Genomic DNA, 13,424 nt, shown 5'->3' with positions numbered 1-13,424 from the left:
CCCCACCCTTTCTCTCTTCATATAGTTTGGAGACATCTCACTTCTTTTTAGATTATGTGCCTTAATAATTGAACCTCTTTGAGGAACTCCTTGTAAACTCCTGAACTGTAGAGAATAGAAGATAAGGAGCTGGAGAGCTGGCTCCTGAGGACCTAGGTTTGAATCCCAGCATCCACATGGTGACTCAAAATTTTGTGTAACTCCAGTTCAAGGGAATCTCATGCCCTCTTCTGGCCTCTACAGGCACTGAATGTGTGTGGTGGTGTATATACATATATGTAGACAAAACATACACATAACATTTAAGTAAATGAAATCTTAAAAAAAAAAAAGACTAGGAACTATACCAAAAAACAATAATGTAGTTTAGAAAATTAATCTACGATGTACTAAGTAAGAATAACCTCAGTACAGGACAATAAAAAATCATATTATGGCATATAAAAAAAAACTTTTCATCTTTAAAATTTTTTTTTAATGGCTTTGTTTTTTATGGGAAAAGGCTTCTGGATCATGGAGGTTTGGGGTCTTCAATCCCTATTGTTGAACTATTAACCATTATTTTTTTAAGAACGGTTCTGACTCTGGGTCTGGGAAGAACATTTGTTAAAATGTTGACTGCAAGCATGAGGACCTAAGTCGGTTTTTCCGTCTTAAAAATCCTGAGTGTGGGCCTGGGAGGTGGTTCAGAGGTCAGGAGCCAGTGCCGCTCTTCCAGGAGACCAGAGTTCAGTTCTCAGCACTCATATCCTTGGTGGGCACCTACGTTCATGTGCATGTATACAACTGAAAATAATAGAACAAGTCTTTAAAAAATCCAAGTTAATGGTGTGCATCTAACTCCAGCATTGAGGAGGTGAAAGGATCCCTGGAGCTCGGTTGTTCATCAGTTCATCAGTGAGCTCCAGGTTCCGTGAGGGACACTGTATGAAGAAAAAAAACGTGGGGAAGCGATTGAGGTAGAGACCTGCAGTTGACCTCTGGCTTCCCTGAATGTGCACGTATGTGCACATGCATGTTTGTGTATGCACACATGCATGAACACATATTCTCCCATTAAACACACCACAGTGTGGCATAGATTCCCTTTTGTGTTTGTAGGCTCACACTTGTACCTGTTTCTGTAGATCTTTCTGTGAGTGGGTGGTTTGTAAACCTTTCTCGTCAAGGCATTGTTTCAGTTTCATTGATTTTCATGCTCTCTGGTCATTGTGTGGACTCGGTGTAAGAAGTGTCTACTAAAGGGATTCAGGCCACAGGAGTGGAGAGAACATGTAGAGGAGCCGAGGATGGAGGTGCCTTTAAGAAAAGGTCCACAGGAAACAGGAGACACTGATGGGTAGGATAGTGAAAAAAAAAAGTGTTATGGACACTGGGGAGAAGGAAATGTATTTGCCATGTTTCCAGAAAGCAGAATGTTGTGTTTGTCAGTCCTGAAATTATCCTTAAGGATTTTGAAGTAAAATGGCAAATCTGTTGCACCTAAGTTCTGCAAATTATACCTAGTAATAGTGGGCATTCTTTAAAATTCACTTTGGTAAGATAGGAATAATTTTGTAATTTAGGAGTTAAGAGGTTTTTTTTGATGGTTTTAAGGATGAGTTTTCAGGGTTGTGAAATGAAGACATTATATGAATTTTATTCTGTGAACACTATTTTTAGCCTAAAGCATATGATGAAGCCCAGTAGGAAAGGAACATTAAGGTTTTCATAGAAATGAAATAACATTGATTGATTCTTGAGGGACTCAATTTGCATATTTTGTCAGCATCCTTTGTGTTAGAGATTGAACCTAAAGCTTCTCATATGCCAGGCAACTGCATAATAGAGTATAGCCTATAAAACATGAGTCTATGAGAACAATAGATTGGGTGTTTCCTGTTAAATGTATGTTTCTTGAAATGCTTTTTGTATTTATGGTAAAAATAAATGGGGTGATAAAAGTTTTCAAGAAAATAACTTGTTGAATGTCTTGGTGCATATTTTTAATTTCAGAGGCAGAGGCAAGTGGATTTCTTTGATTTTGAGGCTAGTCTGGTCTACATAGGGAGTTCCAGGCCAGCCAGGGCTACATAATGAGACAGTGCCCAATCTATCAGCCAATATAAAAAAAAAAAATCATAGATTTTAAACTGTTATAAAATTTCTAGTAATGTCTTAAATCTTGGTCTTCTCCTTCAAAAATATTGCATAGATTAAATTATAATATTTTTATTATAAATTTATCATATTTATTGTAAAATTACTTTTTATATAAGACTCTCCTGAAAAAAATACTCTGGCTGCAAAGTTATCTGCCAAGAAACTGGCATCCGTACAGAGAGATGAAGATGATGATTTTCAAATAGAGAAGAAAAGAATCCGACCCTTGGAAACTGCACAGCAGGTGAGCAGTTTATTAACTGTTAAAACAATCTAGTTATGTAGTTAGGGATAGCTGAACAGGAAGCTCGTGGCACTGGTAGAGAATAGTTAATTGTGTCATAGCTACAAGGTAAGTGGTCATTTTCCTTTGTTGTTCCTTGCTGCAGAGGAGGTTGTTCGTGTAGCAGTTGTTCGCACCAACATAAAGCAACTGCATGGGGTTTTCTTAGGCATGGAGAATTTGATATTTACTTAAGGCATATCCTAAACATATAGGAGCTATAATTCTTTAGAATTATTAATTTTCAAAATTAATATAATTCATTCCATAAAATACTAGCTTTCGGCTGGGCGGTGGTGGCGCACGCCTTTAATCCCAGCACTTGGGAGGCAGAGGCAGGTGGATCTCTGTGAGTTCGAGGCCAGCCTGGTCTCCAAAGCGAGTTCCAGGAAAGGCGCAAAGCTACACAGAGAAACCCTGTCTCGAAAAACCAAAAAAAAAAAAAAAAAAAAAAAAAAATACTAGCTTTCGTGATGACATTTTTATGCATGGGTATTATGTGTTTTGAACATAGTGACACCCTCCCATTTTCCCCACCCTGCTGGACTTCTTTTCCCAAACAGCTGATTTTCTGCTTTCTCATCTGATTTTTTTTTTTTTTTATTAGACTAGATCTTGCATGTGAGAGTGTTAAAAATGTTGAGTGCTTTGTGGCTCTTTGTGCCATTCTTGTACAGGGGCCATATTGTTTTATATTGTTACAGCTTTAGTATCTATGGTGTTGAAGAATATTGTACTTAATCATTTATTTTAGTTTGGCTTTTTAATTTTATTTATTTATGTGGGTGAATGTTTTGCCTGCATGTGTGTATGTGCACCACGTGCATTCTTGGTGCCAGCAGAGGTCAGAAGATGTTTTTGGATCCCCTGGAACTGGAGTTATAGATGCTTGTGAACCACCATGTGGGTGCTGGGAACTGAACCTGGGTCCTCTGCAAGAGCAAAAGTGCTCTTAACTGCTAAGCCATCTCTCCAGCCCCATTACTATACTTTTAAAATTCTTCAATGCTTTTTACTTAATAGCATTTTCTTTTGTTCAAATCCCTTTGATAGGAATTATCACACTGTAGATAATTTTGGTATTGGTAGTGTAAGTATAATGACAAAGTGTACTCTTATTTACTGGAGTTTAATGTTGTTTTAGTGGTGTTTTTGGCGTTTGTGCATGCACAGGTATTGAATCCAGGTCCTCCAGCATGCTAAGCAAATACTGTTTCCCACTGAGCTTACTGTCCACTCACTTATTTTGAGACAAGACCTTGCTGAGTTGCCCAGACTGGTGTTAGACCTGTGACCCTTTCTTGGCTTTCTGCATAGCTGAGATTGCAAGTATGTAGCACCCACGTGCCTGGCTCCTCACTGAGTTTTTAAGATCACTTCATGATAAGACATGTATGTCTCTAAAACTTACTTAAAGGCCTGACTGCCAGATACTTCCTATGGAATATGCTTTTTGTAGAGGAACATAATCTTCTTGAAATGTATGCTACAGAGATAGGGAGATTAGGAATTTAATATGCTTAGTTATAAATATAAAGGAGGGATTACTAATTAACATGTCACATGTATGTAAATAATTGAATACTTTCAGATGGATGGATATGCTTAAATTGCTTATATTCTAGTTTTACATAGTTTAAGTGTCTACCAACAATTTCTAGAATTAAACCTTGTTTTTGGAAGTAGAATAAACTAGCTTATTTTTATAAAAGTACCAATTATGAATGAAGCTGGAATCTAGAATGTGGCCTAATTATTAATGTATTTTCCAATTAGGTGTGTGGCTTGGCTTTGCTGTAATGCCGAATTTGTTATCTACATGGTGTGACAATTTTATAAGAAGATCACTGTAATTTTGTAATTTTTAAATGTTGATACTTGATTAGGACCCAGGGATTGTTACTATATATTCTTTTTTACTTAAATGGTGTTATGAGGTTTCTATTTTTTTTTTTAAGATTTTTTATTACTACTAATTAGAAATAGCCTTGAGCTGGAGAGATGGCTCAGCGGTTAAGAGCACTGACTGCTCTGCCAGAGGACCCGGGTTTAACTCCAAGCTCCCATATGGCAGCTCACAGCTGTCTATAACTCCTGTTCCAGGGGAATCTGACACCCTCACACAGACATACATATAGGCAAAACAGCAATGTACATAAAATACAAATAAATAAATTATTAAAAAAATAGCCGTTTGAAGGAAGAAGAGGGAAGGTAGAAAAATCCACAGTCAAGCTGCCCTTCATTTGGTTCTGTGTTTATAGATGAGAAAACGTCATTGCTTGGAAAAGGATGTCCACCATCTGGATGCAGAAGTAGCTTCGGAAAAGAGAGTAAAACCTGAGTCACCTGTAAGAAAGACAAGCTCCTCTTTCCAAAATGTACGTATTTTGCCTTTGCTTAGTTTAAAGAAGGAAAATGGGGAGTTTTCTAAATCCCTTTGAAAGTAGAGAAAGTAGCATAATTTGAGCAATAGAAGAGCTCAGATTCCTAAACAGTCGGACTCTGTTTTTGCTCACTAATGTGTGAGATGGTAAGTCCTTCCTTTCCTCTCTCTGTCTGTTTCTCCTTTATAGAGTGAATTAAAGAGCAGCACTAAAAGAAAGTTCTTTTTGTTGTTCTTGTTTTCTGTTTTAAGGTTGTTTCCTAAAACTTTTTAAAGTTTTTTTCCGTGTGTGTGTGTGTGTGTGTGTGTGTGTGTGTGTGTACATGTGGTTTCTAGAGGTCAGTGTCAGGTGTCTTTTTCCATTGCTCTTACTTAAAAAAAATTACATTTCCTGTCTATTTATTGGGTGGGTGTACACATATACTGCTTGGAGAATGTGGAGGCTCACTTTTATTAGATGGATTCCCACGACTGGACTCGAATTGGAATTAAAGATAGTTGGGATCCACCATGTGGGTCCTAGGAAGAGCAGCCAGGGCTCTAAACCATTGAGTTCTCTCTCCAGCTATTTTATTATTAATAGCTCTGGCTGTCCTGGAACTCACAGAGACCAGGCTGGCCTCGAACTCACAGAGATCCACCTGCCTCTGCCTCTGAGTTCTTGGATTAAAGGTGTGTGCCACCAGCTTTTTTTTTTTTTTTTTTGCAACAAACATTCTTCATGGATGAGCCGTCTCTCTAGCCCCTTATTTTATATTAAAACAAAAGCATGGTTTTGTGGCTATAATGTAAGCTCTTGGGAGGTTGAGGCAGGAAGAACATGAATTAAGAGGTTGGCTTGGGCTCCATTGTGAGACCCTAATCCTGTCTCAAAGTGTTTGGGAGGTTGGATCTTAATGTGTTGCTCAGGTTGGCCTTGAACTCCTGGGATCAACTGGATATGCCAGTTGCCTGACTAGAGGTTTGTTTTTCTATTTGTTAAAAGAATGGACTATGGGCTGTGGGTCAGAAGCATTTGCTCTGTAAACATGAGGACCTGCATAAAAAATGGTTATGGCTGCTGCATCTGTAATCCCAGCTTTGAGGGGTAGCAACAGGAGTATCCTGAGAGCTAACTGGCCAGCCATCCAAGCCAAGATGGCAAGTTTCCAATTCAGTGAGCGATAATCTCTCAAGGTGGTAAGGTGGAAAGCCATGGCGGAAAAATACCTACATTCTGCTCTGGAATCCACATGTACACTTGTTTTTTAAACTTATTTATTTATTATATCTACAGTGTTCCATCTGCAGGCCAGAAGAGGGTGTCAGATCTCATTACAGATGGTTGTGAGCCACCATGTGGTTGCTGGGAGTTGAACTCAGGACCTCTGGAAGAACAGCCAGTGCTCTTAACCTCTGAGCCACCTCTCCAGCCCCCACATGCATGCTTATGGCCATACACACCTGTACATTCATGTATGTACATCACACACAAAATATATAACAGATACATTGCACACTCAAAAGGGATGGATACTGGAATAGACTGCTTACATGATTAATTCTTATATAATATTGTATATTTGATACAGATATATAGCATGGTGTTTTGGTATCTATATATGCTGAAATTATTAACGAAGTTAGTCCAGTTACCGTATCTATCTCACATGGTTTATAAGTCTTTGTGTATGTTTAAGGACACTTGAAATCTAGTCAATGAAGTTCTGATAAATGCAATAAAATACAAACAACAGTCATCATGGTGTTCATTGTATTTATAGACTTGATTCATCCTGTATGACCGGATCTTTGTGTCCTCTGACCAATGTATCACATAAACTGCACTTCTTCACCCCTAGGGATTCTGTTCTTTGTTTCCCTAGATTTGACTTCTTTAGGTTTTTCATATAGGTGAGGTTATATAGTGTTTTTCTTCCTGTTCATGATTTATTTCACTTTGTATAGCATCCTCCAGGTTCATCCATATTGTAACTAGTAGGATCTCTGTTTTAAAGGCCTTCAAAAGTCCCTCTGTGTGTGTGTGTGTGTGTGTGTGTGTTGTGTGTGTGCGCGCGCGCGAGCCAAGTTACTTTGTCCATTAATGTATTGATCAACAAATCGATTTCTTTCTTTGTCCTGGAGTCCAGAATGCTCTAGAGCGTCTTAAATGCTAGCCAAGTGCACTGACCTTCATACAACCTCAGCTCTCTGTCTTGCCTTGAAGAGCCTGTTAAACACAACTCTTATTTGTATATATATCCTTGATTATTTTTTCAGACTCTTGATGCAGTACCTAAGTTCCCCATTTGCTAAATGTAGAAACAAGAGTCTCACAAGGCAGGTATGAGAATTAAATCATTACAGAGATATTAGTATTTTAGAGCTTAAGTGGTACATAGGAGAAGAAATAGTAGCAACAGTGTGCATGTTAAATAACCATTATCTGCAATGCTTAGGATTAGAATTGGGGATTTTGACACCCTATCCCCTGAAACTGAAGTTACAGTCAGCTGTGAGTTGCTATGTGGGTGCTGGGAATCTAACTTGGATTCTCAGGAAGATCCAGTATTTTTAACTGCTGGGCCATCTCTCCAGCCCCTATTTTTTTCTTTGTAATTGTCCTTTTGTTTGTTTGAGACAGGTCTCAGCCTGCCTCCAACTTCTGAGAACTGGTATTTCAGGTGTGAACCATCACACCTGGCTTTTAGATTTGCTTTCTTAGAATAATTCATATGTTAGCAATCTAGTAAGTCGTCATTCTTCACATGATCAGAATATTGTCAAGAGAAACATTGTGTTTGGGGGAATATTATAATAGTCTAATACTGCTTTGTTCCAGAAGTCATAATCATTTTCTTAGGATTATTACTTATATTTTTAAGCAAATATTTATAAGGAGTAAGGTATTATTACAGACATGTTTTATGCTTATTCCAGTGTTTATTTATTAAATGAATGATAACATTAAATACATTAATTATAGTAATTCTATTTGATTCAATGTAACAAGCAGCAGCAGCTTTTTTGTTCAGTGTGTAGGAAAGACTTAGGTCCAGCAGAGTGCGCTGTTGACCTTTGTCAAAAGCTGTGGCCCAGGAGCCTTTGGGGCCCCCTTTTTCTTTTTCCCTTACCCTTTGCCCCTCCTTTCCCACCCTTCTTCCATATATCTCTGTCTTTCTCTTTCTGCTTAAAGGTGTCTCCTAAGATCTCATGAGAAAAATGAACAGTTTTCTCTGAAAGTGTTTTTTAAGTCCTTTTCTCAATTTTACTTTTATTTAAAATGACTATTTTATGATGTTGCTTATTGTGTGCTAGGATAATTTTCAAAGTAGTTTAGGAATGTTAATTCACTTGGAGAATGCAGATTCATGTGAGTTAACTTTTATTGTCAAATTATATTAATTTTTCTTTGTGCTTAATTTCAAAGTCAAATGAAAGTATTTGACTTAGTTATTATATCATTCTTATGGGGAAGATATTGTCTCCCCTAATTCTACAAGAGAAAATCGTGGTACAGACTTAAGTAACGTGTTCATCTCACAAGGCTGTTGAGTAAAGAAGCTGGGTTAGAGTAGTTAAATTCCTCCAGAGTTGGGATGAAAGGCAGTTCAATTCTGTGCTGTCACAGGTCACACCGTGTGCAGTACTTTGTAAGTATTGCTTCAGGATAGTTTCTCATTTGGTTTCCTAGCATCCTGTCCGTTTTCTTTGCGGTGTTTTCAAAAGCTTGCCATCATGTGCATGTTCATCTGCCTTGTTTGCTTCATTGGCAGGTTGTTCATGACAACAAGTACAGTATCTGTTTCTCCTATTATTATACTCAGCGTCTAGCATAAGCCTCTACTTAGTACTCACGTATTGGTAGAAAAATGAATTTTTGAAAAAGGCCTAAGTTAAAGAAATGCATGTTTCTCCATTACTTGTAGCTTATGGCTTTTGGTCAGATCCATATACTGAAGGGGTGTAATAGTATTATAGTATTAAAGCAAAATGTATTGTTCTAACTTTTATGTATTAGCATACTCAAGGAAGATACTAAGCAATATGTTTCAAGAGTTAGGAAGTAAGTTGATGCATAATATAAATAAAAAAACTGGAAACAACTTTTGGCTTCCGTAGCTACCAGAGGAACAAGTTGTTAAATAATATTATAACTAGTTGAAACATAGAGAACAAATTTTTAAAACCTATGCCAATCACTTATGTACAGTAGCCTGATTTCTCAAGGAACTAGAAAAATATGTGAGTAGCTTTTTGGAATCTATATTGTACCAAATAATTTGTGTGTTCTTTTGTTTGATGTTAACCTCAGCACTGTGAAGAAAATAGAGCAGATGTTAATATGATAGTTGAGAAAAGTGAAGCCCAAAGATATGGCTAAGAGGCTGGAGAGATGGCTTTGTGGTTAAGAGCACTTGCTGCTCTTGCAGAGGACCCGGGTTCAGTGTCTAGCATCCACATTGACAGTCACTCCAGTTCACAGTGGCTCACATTGACAGTCACTCCAGTTCACAGTGGCTCACATTGACAGTCACTCCAGTTCACTGTGGCTCACATTGGCAGTCACTCCAGGAGATTTCAAGGCTCCCTTCTGGTCTTTGAGGGCACCCACACACTTGTGGCGAACATACATACACTCAGGCATATACACATACACACAATTTTAAAAGATGCTACATTTGACCATGGTCATACAGGTAAATGGTGCAGTCATGATTAGAAAATAGTTCTAAAATAAAGATGCATGGATTACAAATGAGGACAAGAGAAAGAAAAAGGGGGAAATTTTTGTTGTTAGCTAGTGATTAAAAATGTGTGTGAGAAAATAGATTTTATTATTTAATATGCCTGACATTAAAATATCTTTAGTGAGGGTGGCTCAGGCCCCTAAGTTAACCATTCAGGAGGCTGAAGCAGTAGGATTGTGAATTCAAGGCCAACCTGGGGGCCCCATAGCTTATTTGTTGCCGGCCTGGTGAGACCCTATGAAGAATAAAATAGAAGAGAACAAAATAGAATCAACTGATCTTTGATTCTATAGGTAGATCATTGAATCTACACTGAAGAAAAAGGGGAAGATATAAAAATGACAAAAGGTAGACTACTGAATGTATTATGAAAAGATAAAAAGGGAGATTATGGAATCTACTTTTAAAAAGGAACTACTTGTTTTAAATAAGATAAGTAGTGAAAATTTTTTGGTCTGAGTTTATCAGATGTTACTGGACTGGACATTGTTAATATATATAATGGAGTTTTTATCTGAATCTGTCAAATGTTAATGGACTAGACATCATTAATGTAATTTTGGCTGTATATATTGTATATACTTATTGGATAGTTTTTCTTGTATTAGTTATAAGCTTTCTTTAATTTTAGACAAAAAGAGAGGAAATGTGGTGGTATTGTGTTCCCCAAAATATTGTGTACCTGTAATAAACTATTGTCAGGCTGTGAACCAGAGAGAGATGATCACAGTGTCTGTGTGGCCGAGGATAACCTTTTTTTAAATTGTTTCGTGTGTATGGGTGCTCGGTCTGCATGTGTGTCTGTGGCTACATGTACATGGTGCCCACAGGACCTGAAGAGTTGTCCGATCTCCAGGACTAGAGTTAGAGGTGAGTGTGAGCTGCCATGGTGGGAGCTAGAGATTGAACGTGGAAGAGCAGCCCGTGCTCTTAACCCCTAAGCCATCTCTCCAGCCTCTAGAGGACAGCTTTGTGCAGTCAGTTGTCTCCTTTCCGCTTTTCTCTGGGTTCTGGGAATTAAACTCGGGTCTCCCGCCGGGCTCGCACAACAAACGCCTCTATCTGCTGAGCCCTCTCTGCACCTAGACTTGATTTTTATTGTAAGAAATTTTTTGTTGCTGTCTTTTTTTCCAGACATGTTGCTATGCAACCTGAGCTGCCCTTCGGCTCTTGGCTCTCCTGCTTCAGGCTTCTGAATGATTGGATTATAGGTGTACACCTCCATGATCAGCTTAAACTCAGTTTTTAAAAGAAATGATAAGTAATAACTAGTCTTTAAAAAAAATTCTAACAGTGAAAGTTAGCGGAGTAAAACTAAGATGTTCTCCCTAGTTCTTCTGGCCTGCTTTGGTTTCCTGCAAATAAATGCTTTAGACGCTTCAGAATCTTTCTAGATCTTTTCTATAAATGCACAACACATTTTTCTTGGTTTTCATAGGTTTATTTTTATATTTAAACTTTTTTTTTTTTTTTTTTTTTTTTGAGACAGGTTCTCATAGTGTAGGTCATTGGCCTGGAACTGTATATGTAGACCAGGCTGGCCTGGAACTGTATATGTAGACCAGGCTGGCCTGGAACTCAAAGCTATCTTCCTGCCTCTGCCTCCCTAGTGTTGGGATTAAAGGCATATGCTACCACACTTTACCATCTCTTAATATTTATTTTAACGTGTAAGGTCAGGCTCTAACTGTATGGTTTTTTTTAAGTAGAAGTCTAGTTTTCCCAGGATTACTCAAAGAATACTATCTCCTGCTTTAATGGTTTTACTCTGACTCTACTCTGAGTTGTTATATATATTTCATTGGTTTCTGACAAACCCCCACCCCCGCCCTGCCGTAGACACGTATATAGTAAAAACCAAAGAGTCCAACATGCTTCAAACAAGAACACCAAGGGACCCTTCCTGCTTGTGTTCTTTGCTCGTTTTTACTTCTAATACTTCTAAGCCAATGGTTTCCAACCATTTTCCTGTTTAGTCTGATAGTTATCTTGTTTTGAAATTTGCTTACTTTGCCTTTCTCTTCAGTCACTGGTTTTATGTTCCTTTGTTGTCTTCCTGTTGTCTTTCCGCCCTCTCGTTACCTCTCCTGAGCCTTCCCATATTTGAATTATCACAATTTTGTTTGTTTGTTTTGTTTTGTTTTTTCGAGACAGGGTTTCTCTGTGTAGCTTTGCTGCTTTCCTGGAACTCACTCTGTAGACCAGGCTGGCCTCGAACTCACAGAGATCCACCTGCCTCTGCCTCCTGAGTGCTGAGACTAGAAGTATGCTCCACCAAGCCCCGCCTGAACTAATTTTTGTATTTTTAAAAAGTTTTTTGTTTTTTTTTAATTTTGTATATACTGTGTGCCTGTTTGGGAATGTGTATGTAAATGCTGGTACCTAAGGCATCCAGAAGACAGTGTGGATCCCCAGAGCTGAAGTTACAGGCGGGTGTAAGCCTCCTGACGTGGGTGCTGGAAACAAACTGGGGTCCTCTGCAACAGCAGTGTGTGTTCTTATTATTTCTCTAGTCTCTGAATTTTGTATATTTTTAAATTTTTTTGTTACATCTACTTATTTATGTTTGTGTGTGTGTGGTGTGTGGGGTGTGTGTGTGTGTGTGTGTGTGTGTGTGTGTGTGTGTGTGTTGTGCTGTATTAGACGTCTTTACCCAGTGAGCCATCTTACTGGCCCAGAATTTTGAATTTTTAATGACATTTCCTTCCTCCCTCCTCTCTCTCTCTCTCTCTCTCTCTCTTAATGTATCTCGCCTCAAGTTTATTTGTGCAAACAGCATAGGGCACTGACCATCTGCAAATAGTGTCCAGGTGTGTTACACCGGTCCATCTTTCTTCACAGTGGCAGATAGAAACCTTTTCTATGGGGTCTTCACAGGTGCCTGGGCACCTTTAGGAGTCTAGGCTAGAGCTGAAGCCTGGGCCTGAGCTGGAGCTGGGGCCTTGGCTTTGGTTAGAACATTGGGCTTTCGTTGGCGCAGCCTGCAACCCTTGGCTGTGTAACTTTGAATCTACTTCCCAAGCTTGGGGGGAGCGATGAAAGCAAGATGGCTGCATTTGCCTGCTGGGGCCCTGTGGCATCTTGGACTTGACGGCCTTGGCCTTCAAAGTGGCTTTGATGGTCTCTGCCCATGTCCCGTCACCTTCTCATTGTTTGCCTGCATCTTCATCAGGCTGTCTTGTGCCTCTGGGCAAAGCATGTGTTCCTTGGGAACTTGGGGTCAACCCCCTGAAGGGATTAGTATCTTTGTGACTGGAGTTTCTTGATGCCAATTCTTTTTGGGGATTTTTTTGTGTGTGCTGTGGTTCTTGGACTTGTCCATGTCTGCACAGTAACTCTCAGCTCCCAAAGTGCCTGGGACTGGAGGATGACATTTTTATTTCCTGGATACCAAAGCAGTATCAAGTTATTAAAGAAAATTTGGAAACCATCAAAACATATGAGTAAGTTATTAACATTAATCCTATTCAGCTTTCCCCCCTGTCAGCCCCCAAGGTTTTTGCCTGTGCTCTGCTTTTACATATGTGTACTTGCATACGTGTGTATGGACATATACATTGCCCATTGCTGTGTAACAAACTATTTAGTTAACTTTTGGGGTCTGCATGTTGGCTGGCCTCAGCTGTGCGTATTTTCTGCTGGTGCTGGCTGGCCTCTGTGCCATGATCGGCGGTAGGTTAGGAAATCAGCCCTAGTTTAAGGGGTTCATTGTTGCTTGGCTAGGATGCTAGTGTGGGTAGCTGTCATTATTTAGAAGGCTCTCACAGGTTTCAGGGGAAGCAAGAGAACAAACCACAGGGTGCAAGTGCTTTCTGAGTCTCTGTAGGGTTTGCTAATGTTACAGTCACCAAATGCAAGTCACAAGAACATATATAAGGGGTGG

General features: G+C 39.0%; 1 protein-coding gene across 1 annotated transcript in view; it reads left to right on the top strand.

Annotated features, from left to right (window-relative positions):
* Positions 1–13,424, top strand: part of Brip1 (BRCA1 interacting protein C-terminal helicase 1) — a 143,595-nt gene that overhangs the window by 13,079 nt on the left and 117,092 nt on the right. The window contains exons 5-6 of the mRNA XM_028878291.2: positions 2,259–2,386; positions 4,690–4,806. Coding sequence (XP_028734124.1) covers positions 2,259–2,386; positions 4,690–4,806 — 245 coding nt within the window. The remainder of the gene's footprint in view (positions 1–2,258; positions 2,387–4,689; positions 4,807–13,424) is intronic.

The sequence above is a fragment of the Peromyscus leucopus genome, chromosome 8b (assembly GCF_004664715.2).
Source record: "Peromyscus leucopus breed LL Stock chromosome 8b, UCI_PerLeu_2.1, whole genome shotgun sequence".
Classification (NCBI taxonomy): domain Eukaryota; kingdom Metazoa; phylum Chordata; class Mammalia; order Rodentia; family Cricetidae; genus Peromyscus; species Peromyscus leucopus.
This window is presented reverse-complemented; position numbering and strand designations above follow the sequence as displayed.